This window comes from Dendrobium catenatum, unplaced genomic scaffold, assembly GCF_001605985.2.
Source record: "Dendrobium catenatum unplaced genomic scaffold, ASM160598v2 fragScaff_scaffold_290, whole genome shotgun sequence".
NCBI lineage: Eukaryota > Viridiplantae > Streptophyta > Magnoliopsida > Asparagales > Orchidaceae > Dendrobium > Dendrobium catenatum.
In genome coordinates this window covers 215,289-226,294 of record NW_021318752.1, presented here as the reverse complement: position 1 = coordinate 226,294, position 11,006 = coordinate 215,289, and the positions used below count along the sequence as shown (strand labels likewise).

Sequence of the window (11,006 nt, the reverse complement as noted above, 5' to 3'; positions counted from 1 at the left end):
ACCTACCCAGCATGAATCCAAATTGATTTTGAGAAACATTAGTATCACGTCGTAACCTATGCTTTATAACTCTCTCCCAAAATTTTAAAGTATGATACATCAACTTAATTCCTCTATAATTCGCAAAATCTTGTGCATCACCTTCATTCTTAAAAATAGGAATCAACACACTCATTCTCCACTCATCTAGCATATTTTTAGTCTTCAAAATAATATTAAAAAGTTTAGTAACCCAAGAAATTCCTTCAATTATTCCCTAAAATTATATTATTTTGAAACCACCCTATTAATGTATATAACAGTCAAGATCAGATAATCCTTTTGAAGTCAATATGAGTAACAAAAAAAAAAATATGGCATTGCCAAGCCAGAATCAGGACCAGTTAGAAAACCACAATGCAGCTTTATCGAAATAAATTTTCAAATAGTAAAGGAAAATTATTATTTCAAGCATATTATGCCTTGTACTCCCCTTGAAAACTTAATAAAGCACCAACTAGAATAGCAAACCACGGTACTGCAGAAATAAGTTTTCATGCATTCAAAGAAAAATTTAAATCTCAGTATTAGTTCACACGTAATCTCTTCAACAATCAGTTTAAGAGAAACTCAAGAAAATTCATGTTGAGGTCCTAAACTTCCCGAAAGCCCACAACTTTTGGAGATAACGTACCCAGAACTTTTGGAGATAACATAAAAGCTTCACGACAGCATCATTATGTAAATTTCAAAAAGATTATTCAACATGCAATATAGAAATATATCTATTTTTGCGTTAATTACATATATTTCTTAGTACAGAAACAACTAGACCTTTTCATTGTAACCATCCTACAAAAGAAACAATCTACTAATCGAAAAGTCGACACTAAAACTATCCTAAAACAATCATGCGATAACATCTCTATAATTACAAATCAACAACCCTAGCGTTCAGAGAAACGTTGTGAAAGGGGCAACCAATAAACTTGACATTTCTTAATAAGAATATTTAAAAAACAAAACTGAGTAACGACCTAAGCTAAAAAAGATATTCACTCCAAAGCCTTTGTATGACATTAGCCTATATATTACATTAACGAACTAATGAATTAAGTTTATCAAGTCATGAGCTTGTGGTTGACAGCCAACCCGACTCATAAGCATGTTAAGTCACTCAATAAAAGTTTGAGAGTGGGAACCATGGTTCACGGGGGCTCGACGGCTCTGTTTTCATCGATCATTCAGGAACACCATTCGCTGTAAACCTGAGACAATAGCACGACAGCTCAGCTTCTTAAGGAGAGAGGAACAATAACCATGCCACGATAACCGGAGGAGAGAAGGGCAACAACCCAAGGTGAGGGATTTTGCAATTTGGTTGTCAAATATTTATCTCTGATTCTAGCCCTTCATACAAATTTTTCTCTAATGATTATTTGATGTTTCTTTAGGGTTCTTTATTCTTTTGGGGGTTAGTGTCTGAAGAATAAAATTTTTGTATGCATTAAAGGATAGAGAAACTAAGAAATCAAGCTTAGCAACTAAGTCAAGGTTGAGCTTTCCAAACGATCTCAAGCAATCACCTCAGCTTGAGCCTAACATTTTTACTTGACCTGAGTTCAAGCACTTTAAAAGAACTCGAGTTAAGCTCGAGATCGAGTTTGATCTATGCATAAATTAAGTTTAGCTTGATTTAGCAACTACTCAACTCGTTTACACCACTAATCCAAACCATCTAGATGTATAAGCAACTAATAACTAGCTTATAGAACCATAAACTTGATTTAAAAATTGTCAACCATCATGTTAGAAATGTTGATATGTAGACATCACACTGCTTTAATGTAGTATGTTGGGTCATAAATGAATCAAGCCGGGCCGAGCCGAGTAGAACGTTATTCGAGCTCGAGCTCATTTACTAGAAGTTTGTTCAAGTTTGACTAGAACTTTTATAAGAGTTCTCAAGCTTGACTCATTTAAATTCAAGCTTGTTGAACTTGGTTTGAGCTTGGCTCGAGCTTGGTTCATTTAATGATTATCGAGCTTTAGATGAGCAGCTCATTAAAAAAGAAATAAGCTCTTATCAAGCCGAGCAATAAGGGCTCATCCTGAGCTAATCGAGACAAGCCTTATTTTACAAATGAATTGAGTTAATCAAGCCAAGCTTGAATTTACAAATGAGCTCATCCTGAGCTTGTTGACTTGAGCCACGCAAAAATGAAAAGTTTTTCAATTCGAATAAAAAATGGAGTTGTCCCCACACCTATATTTTTTTTCTTTCTACAAGAAAGTGTAAAATTAGTTTCAAATGTCTCAACCACACCAAAATTTGTAAACGGCTTTCCACTTTCTTTCTCCTTAAATAATACTAACTTTTACCTCCAAAAGATAAGAGATTATATTCCTAATGACATAACTACATCTTTAGATGTTTAGGCCCAAATTATTTTGTCCTTTTTTTTTTTTTGAGTTTTAAGATAGAATTTCTATATTAAAAATTTTATTATGGGCTACATATTTAAATAATATATATTGAACTAAGTTTTTAACTATATAATATATTAAAATTATCTTGCAATTATATATATGCTTATATACTATATATTTGATTATTTAGTTGATAACACTTAATATTTTACATTTTTTAGATTAAAAAAATTTAATTTTAAAATAAGTTTAAATTATATTTTATTTGAATTAACTATATTTTTTATTTATAATTTTACATTGGGTTATAAGTTTCTTACCGATAACTTAATTAAAGTGTTACATGAGTTATAAATAATTTAATTAAAGGGTTATAAGTCTCTTTTACTCTCTCTCTCTCTCTCTCTCTCTTGCTAGCTCTCTCTCCCGCCCTCTCTCTCTCTATCTTGCTCTTCCTTCATCTCTCTCTCTCTCTCCCTCTCTCTCTGTTTCTCTCTCTTTCCCTCTCTCTTCCTCTCTCTCTCTCTCTTGCTCTCTCCTCTTAATGTTCAGCTCTCTCTCTCACACACACACACACACTCTCTCTCTCTCTCTTGCTAGCTCTCTCACTTTTTCTCTCTCTCTCTCTCTCTCTCTCTCTCTCTCTCTCTCAATTTCCAAGCTGATGCTTCCACAGATCCTTAGCCTTAAACTTCTACATATAATTAATTACAAAGGCATTATCACCTTCCACAATAATGCCTTTGAGCTCATACATCCACTCCACTAGTACTTTATCGATGTAGTTGATTTCCAACATTTCAACTTGAGTACTATCCCAATGATAAATACTCCAACCTGCAGCAACAATCAACTTACCCAAGCTATCTCGAATAACAATCCTAACTCTTGCTGCATTGGATCTAAGAAGAGCACCGTCAACGTTCACCTTTAACCAACCTGAAGGGGGAGGACACCAAGGATGAGCTAAAGACAATCCAAAGGATTGATGAGTGCCCCATTGCTCCAAGTGTAAAGGAAAAAGAACTTTGATTGAAAACTTCCAGAATACTCGCAGCCATGAACGAACATCTTCCCTTAGCATGTTTGATAGTATTTCTATTCATCCAACAGTGAAAAACCGCAAGACAGTACACAAGCAACCTCATATCTTTGATTTTCACATTTTTCTCCAATGCCAATTGAAGTTCCAGAAATGAAGAAAACCGTGGAGTAACCCATCCCCAACCATCCAGCACATTTAAAACCTCCAAAAGCTGCTGACAGCTGGTTGTAACATGATCCCTATCTTCCAATACTCCACAGCCAATTGGACATTCAATATTTACCTCAAACCCACGAGACAGTAGCCAACAATTTTTTGTTGGAATGATATCCTTGAAGATCCTCCACCAAAACATCCATTCTCGAGGCCTCAAACCCATTTTCAAACATGAAAAACTTACATCATCATCCTCCTGGAACTTCCGGTTGTAAACATTTGCTGAAATTGAGGAGCCAAGAGGAATTTTAATCAGCTCCAAGGAATCTGCATCAATATCATTCCAGATAGTAATATCTGAAATCCTATCAGCTAACTGTGCTCCAAAACATGCCAACAATCTTTGCCTATTCCAAGTTCCAGCCGCGGTAAGGAGGTCTGCTACCATCATGTCTTCAATAGCTACAACATCACAAAATGTAAGCCAAACCGAGAGAGCCAAATCCCGGATCCAGATATGATTCAGGACCTCAGTATTCCTACCATTGCAAATCTTCCAACGAACACAGCTGCTAAGACTGTTGGCTCCATCACATATCAGCTTCCATACACCTGAGTCACCACGTTTAAATCCAACACTCAACGGCCACTTCCCATACTTATGGATCATGCATCTCTGAAAGAGCTCTGTCGGTTTGCTAATGACATCCCAAGCAATCCGTAACCTGAGAGGTCCAATCCAATCCACACTCGCATGAAAACCAAGGCCCCCTTTTCTTCTTGGTTTGGTAATATTTTCCCAAGAAGCATAATGTATGCTTCTATGAGAAGCATCAAAATCCCATAAAAAACTTCTACAGATCTTCTCAATCTCATTTAGCACAAATTTTGGGACTAACATATGAGTCACCATGTACACAGATGAAGGAAGCAAGACAGCATTGATCAAAGTTACTCTACCTGCCAAAGATAGATGTCTGACTCCCCATAACAACGTCTTGGCACGAGCATGCTGCAACCAAGCACCAAAGTCCTTCTTAACCAGTCTTCTCACTGCTAACTTGATTCCAAGATAATCCATCTCTTCAACTTTTCTACAACCAGTCAACTTGGCAAGCCGAGATCTAGTAGAAGAAGAAGTCCTTTTGCTAAAGAGAATAGCAGATTTACTTTTGTTGACTCTTTGGCCCGTCCAAGAACAATACTCCTCCAAAATAGAAGAGATCTTCCTTACATTAGGAATAGTGGTACCTGCAAAAAGCAAAATATCATCAGCATAAAGAAGATGGGAGATAGGAGGTCCCCCACCACAGATTGGAACACCCAACTCCTTGTAGTTCTGATGAATATTGGCAGATAGGAGCTCCGAACATAGAATGAACAAATAAGGTGACAAAGGGCACCCTTGACGAAATCCACAATCAGCTTTAATACCTTCTGTAAGTTGTCCATTAATCAGGATTGTGAACTTTGGATCTTTAACACAACTAAGCAACCAAGAGCTGAATCTAGGTGGGAAACCCATCTGTCTAAGAACAAGTTCCAACGTCCTCCAACTCATTTTGTCATATGCTTGCTCCATGTCTACCTTCAAAGCTAAGAGACCCAAAGTTGATTTAGAGGCTTTGAATCTGTTTAACAATTCTTGAGCCAATAAACAATGATTAGAGATTGATCGACCAGGTACAAATGCTGCATGTTCCTCAGACACAAGCCGTGGCAAAACTCCTTTCAATCTGTTGACTAAAACCTTTGCTACAATCTTGTAGATTGTCTGGCAAAGGCTAATAGGCCTGAATTTGGAAGGATGATCTGGATTCATAACTTTTGGAATCAACACAAGAACTGTTTCCTTCCAACTTGGTTCCATAACCCCACCAGCAAAGAATTCCAAGCTAGCACTTACCACTTGTTCCCCAACAATCTCCCAAAAAAACTTGAAAAAAGATGTTGTAATCCCATCTCTACCTGGAGCTATATTTCGGCCAAAAGAATTCACAACATCCCATATTTCCTCTTTGGTGATTTCACTATCCAGAATTCCAGAGAATTGTGACAAGTAATCCCTTTGCATCTCAAAGGAAGGCCATCCATGCTCAATAATACCTTGTCCCTTCCATTTCTGTTCAAAGAACTCATGCATACCATTCAAAATCTCACTTTGCTCAGAAACCACATTCCCATCAGAAAGTTTCAAAGAGTCAATACCATTGGTCCTCCTCCTAGCCGAAGCCATAGAATGGAAGAAACGATGTTCCCATCTCTCTTTTCAATCCATCTAACTTTTGCTCGTTGCTTCCACCACAACATTAAACGATCCAAAGTACTGTTTAATAATTGAACTTTATACTTCAAAGCTTCTTCTTGAACAACAGTCAAACCACTCAGCAAATATTCTAATTCCTGCAGTACTTTAATCTCCTTGTCAAGCTCCTCCTTCAATTGATTTAACATTTTAACTTTGTTTTTACTCCAAAAAAATAGAGCTTTCAAAGTTCTTTGACACTTCTTATTTAGCTTGCTAGCCTCATTTCCCTCATCATCCACTCTCCATTTATCCCAAACCAGTTACCAAGCTTTAGGAAAGCTAGCCCACACATCTTCAAATTTTATCCAATGAGAATAGGATCTCCTCACTTCACTTTGAAAGGAACATAAAATTGGGAAATGATCAGAAGCAAGTCTAGTAAGGTGTCGTACCTTTAAGCCTTGAAAAGAATCCAAAATAGAAGAACTAATAAGAAACCGATCCAATCTTGAAAAAATCCTGCTCCTCGCATCCTTGTTATTGGTCCATGTGAAAGCTGGACCAGAAAAACCTGGATCAACCAAGTCATTAGCAGCCATGAAATCACCCATATCACCTGCAGCCCCAGAGAAATGAAAAGCTTTTCCACTCTTCTTATCCTCCTGTGACATAATGCAATTGAAATCACCCCCAACTAACAAGGGAGCATCCAAATTATGAGTTTTGGAAATATCTTCCCAAACTTGGCTCCTTATATATCTGTCTTTATTAGCATAGACAACAGCCACCTCCATAAACAAAGCATTAACACCACTGATCTTCCCCATGATACACTGATTAGTTTTAAAGGAAGTATGAAAGGAGATAACAGCATTTTTCCATAGAATTAAAATGCCACCAGCATTACCAATAGCAGGTTCAAAAACAAACTCCCAGTCTTTACCTACAATTTTATCAACCTCTTTTCTGCTAAAAGACTCCATCTTCGTCTCCAACAAACCAATGAAACTGACATCATACTCCCCAATTAGGTGTCGTAAGTAATTGCCCGACTTCCTCTTACGAGCACCTCTACAGTTCCAGCATAGGATGTTAAACATGATCCACCAAAGGGGAAGCATCCCCGCCACCAAAAAATTCAGAATATACCCCTTGCCACTGTCCATCAAATTCCTCTTAAAATTTACCGTCCACAGACTTATCAACTACATTAACAAAATGCTCACTGGAAGGAATAGCTTGCTCCTTCAACTTATTCCTCCTGATACCCGGCAACTTCTGAAGAGGACCAAACTGTGTCATTTCCTTAGTATGCCGCTTTTTAGAACCCCTAACCATCTTGTTTTTTCCTTTCAATACTCCAGATTTGGAATCCGAGAACTTCAGCACCTTAGGAATTAGCATTTGAGCAGGTGAAACCTTAATTTCCCTGCCATGATGTGCACCACAAATTCCTTTCATTGCACCAGCCGTGAACTCCCCAAACCCATCCATTGTAACATTCTGAAATTGAATTTGTTCCATGCTACAAGTATTATTCTGAACCGAAATTTCCATATTAACTTTATGAAATTGTGGACGTTCCATATTAATTGATTCATTCTGTACCGAGCCATCCTCAATAACATTCCGGTATTGAGTATAATCCATGCCATTTGATTCCTTCTGTACCTTATCTTTCAACTTCACTCCCAAATCTTGACCACCAGTCTCCTTCTACATCTTATTAACCTCTCTCCAAACAGATTTAGTAGAAGGATTAGTCTGCTTGCTACTAACAGATTGAGGTTTCGATCTAGTATTATTAACAGATCTCTTCCTCCTAGTGACAATAGTCCATTCCCCATGATCCGCATCTACAGCTACAGAGTTTGAAACTCCCCCCTTACCATCACAAGCAGGTTCATGCTTCAATCCCGATCCAGCTGCCTCAGTACCTCCCAGTTTCTGTGAATCACCAATCTTTGAGCCCTGCTGCTTAGGTGGAATACACATCTCCTTACACAATTCAGCTTTATGGCCAACCCTTCCACATTTTAAACAGATTAGAGGAATGCATTCATATTCAATGGGTTGGAAGAAAGCACCTTCCAAACCATGAGCCCAAATTTCCTTTGGTAATCTCTTAGATAGATCCAATCTAATGCAGATACGCGCAAAAGCACATCTATTCCAAAGTTTAGTTTGCTCATCCATTAGTAATGGTTCCCCAATGCCCCTAGCCAACCTAGCCAAATTAGCTTCATCCCAATATTCTAATGGTAAATTTGGAAGCCTCTCCACTCCAATGATCTGACCAGCCACATACCATGGACCACCAATTAGAACATTATCCCTTGCTTCCATGTTTACAAACCAACAGAGAAAGCAGTCAGAACCCATTGGCGTAATCTGAGTCAATCCAAGATGACCCCACTTCCTTTGCAATTCATTTTGTACAACCCAAAAAGGAAGACGTCATCCTAAAAGGCTGCCAACCAGTGTTCAAGTCCAATTTAACTGATCCATCTTCCCGCAAAAAACTGTTTACCTCCTCATTCAAATTTAATTTGACAGCAGGAGATTTCTTCCATGCGTTCCTTGCATTTTCCATTTCCACAAATTCTTTCTTAACTGTCTTAACAACAGCCGGAGTTTGCCAAGTTTGGATTGAAGGAAACTCTTCAGTCTGACCATTTCCACAAACACCTAAAGTGCATCCTGCATAATTAAGGTTGTTATTACATTCAAGACCAGCAATATCGCCTCTAACCGGCTGAACACCCTTCACCTCAGGTAACTTACCCAGAACACCGAAATTCAGACTATGATTATCCCGTTCGACTTTTAATACATCTTCATCAGCATCTCGAGCCAAAGACACTTTACCAAGGTCTCCAATACGACTCAAACACCCAAACGTAAATAACGGTTTCTCATGTTCAAAAATAGGATTATCCAACATTTTACTTACTTCAATTGGTTCCACAGCAAAAAGCAAAATCCTCTCCTCAGATTCCAACTCACCAACCTGCTGTGGATCAATAGCCATATCACCTTGACTAATTTGGCCAACAGCAACCAAATTTCCATCAGTAGATCGAGCATTCCCAATGCAATTAACCACCTCCCGCATAATCTCCTCGGACTCCAACATTCCGTCTTGTTCCACATTCTCCACATAGTCACCATTAAAAACAGAATCCGCCTCAACCCTGTTCTTTTCTAACTGATCCACATATCCCATACTAGCTGCAACTTCATTAATGAAATCCTCAGCCTCAAAGCCCCCAAGGATTTCCATCACCTCATCCTGATCAGAAGATCGCTGCATTAACATAATCCTCTTAGCCATATCGTGTTCACCAGATAACGATTCCATCTCCAGCTCCTTAGAGGATGCTAGATCCAACCCAGCATCCCTAGCTTCTTCAAAACCACCAGATCTCGAAGATCCAGCCCTACTTGGAGGACGAGCGACAACCAGTCTATCTCCTCCAGCTCCAAGGTCCGCAATACCTCCCAGACCAGGCAAAGAAAACCTCCTTTCACTACCCTCTCCACCGCTACTACCAACCTTAGCTCCAACAGCAGTCCCCCCGCCACAATCTTCACATCATCTCTCCGACCAGATCCACCACCAGATCTCTTCCCTCCTCGAACATCCTTACCTCCACCGCTCCTCGCCGAAGGGTGACGAGGGGGTGACCTCCGGTCACCCCCCACCATAACCCACGCGAAAGTACCGTCCAATCCCGGCGACGAGATCTCCGATCCAAGAGAGAAGCCCCTCCGATCAACGTCACACGATTTTTTCCCTTTGGTTTCTCGAGAGCGAGAGAGAGAGAGAGAGAGAGAGAGAGAGAGAGAGAGAGAGAGAGATTGGATGAAATCATTCCAGCAAATTTTATTTGTTCATACTCTTAGGAAGTTTAACAGAGCTGCACATTTTTGTGCTCAAAGAGCTATAGAGGATACATTTGTGTGGGATATAGGAGATAACTTTAATTGTACCATTCCTCAAGAATTCCTTAAGATTCTTGAGGATGATAGTTGCTCTTTTTCTTTTGCTTAGGGGTTTCTTATAACCCTCTTTTACTTATTGCAGTTGTAATGGTTTTTTAAGGAATGCATATGCAAAGTTCAGCTCTCTCTCTCTCTCTCTCTTACTAGCACTCTCACTTTCTCTCTCTCTGTTGCTCTTGCTCTTTCTCTCTCTCTCTCTCTCTACCCCCTCTGCTCTCTCTTACTACCTCTCTCTCTCTCTCGCTCTCTCTCTCTCCCTCTCTCTCTCTCCATATCTCTCTCTATCTAAATCTTGATCTCCATCTCTCTCTCTCTCTTACTCTCTCTCTCTCTCTCTCTCTCTCTCTCTCTCTCTCAAGTTCAGCTCTAAAAAAAAGTTCAGCTCTCTCTTGCTCTCTCTCTCTATCAACCTCTCTCTCTCACCCTCTCTTTCTCTCTCTCTCACCCTCTCTTTCTCTCTCTCTAAATCCCTACCTCTCTCTATCTCTCTACCCCTCTCTCTCTACCTTGCTAGCTCTCTTTGTCTCTCTCTACCTCTCTTGCTATCTCTCTCTCTCTTGCTAGCTCTCTCTCTGTCTCTCTTATTATCTCTCTCCCTCTCTCTCTATCTCTATCGCTCTTGCTCTCTCTCTTTCTCTCTCTTTCCCTCTCTCTCTCTTAATGTTCAGCTCTCACTCTCTCTCTTAATGTTCAGCTCTCTCTCTCTCTCTCTCTCTCTCTCTCTCTCCTCTCTCTTACTATCTCTCTCTTGCTCTCTCTCTCTCTCTCTCACTCACTCTCTCTAGCTCTCTCTCTCTCTCTCTCTCTCTCTCTCTCTCTCTCTCTCTCTCTCTCTCTCTCTCTCGCTCGCTCTTGCTCCTCTCTCTCTCTCTCTCTCGCTCTCGCTCTTGCTCTTCCTCTCACTCTCTTTCTCTTTCTCTCTCTCTCTCTATCTATCTATCTCTTGCTCTCCCTCCATGTCTCTCTTTCTCTCTCTCACTAACTCACTCTCTCCCTCTTACTTTCTCGCTCTTCCTTTCCCTCTCTCTCTCTAACTCTTGCTCTCTCTCTCACTCTATCTCTCTCTTGCTCTCCCTCTATGTATCTCTTTCTCTCTCTCTCTCTTACTTTCTCTCTTTTTCTCTCTCTCTCTCTCTTAATTTC

At 39.5% G+C, this 11,006-nt stretch overlaps 1 protein-coding gene across 1 annotated transcript; it reads right to left on the bottom strand.

Annotated features, from left to right (window-relative positions):
• Positions 1–7,574: 7,574 nt before the first annotated feature.
• On the bottom strand, positions 7,575–8,240 carry LOC110094304. The gene has a single exon (XM_020819506.1). It carries the CDS (start codon positions 8,238–8,240, stop codon positions 7,575–7,577), a length of 666 nt encoding a protein of 221 aa, XP_020675165.1.
• Between the last annotated feature and the right edge of the window lie 2,766 nt (positions 8,241–11,006).

Bases quoted from the DNA above. Each gene is read 5' to 3' on its own strand.
- LOC110094304 (XM_020819506.1), bottom strand. From the start codon at position 8,240: ATGGGTTCTGACTGCTTTCTCTGTTGGTTTGTAAACATGGAAGCAAGG.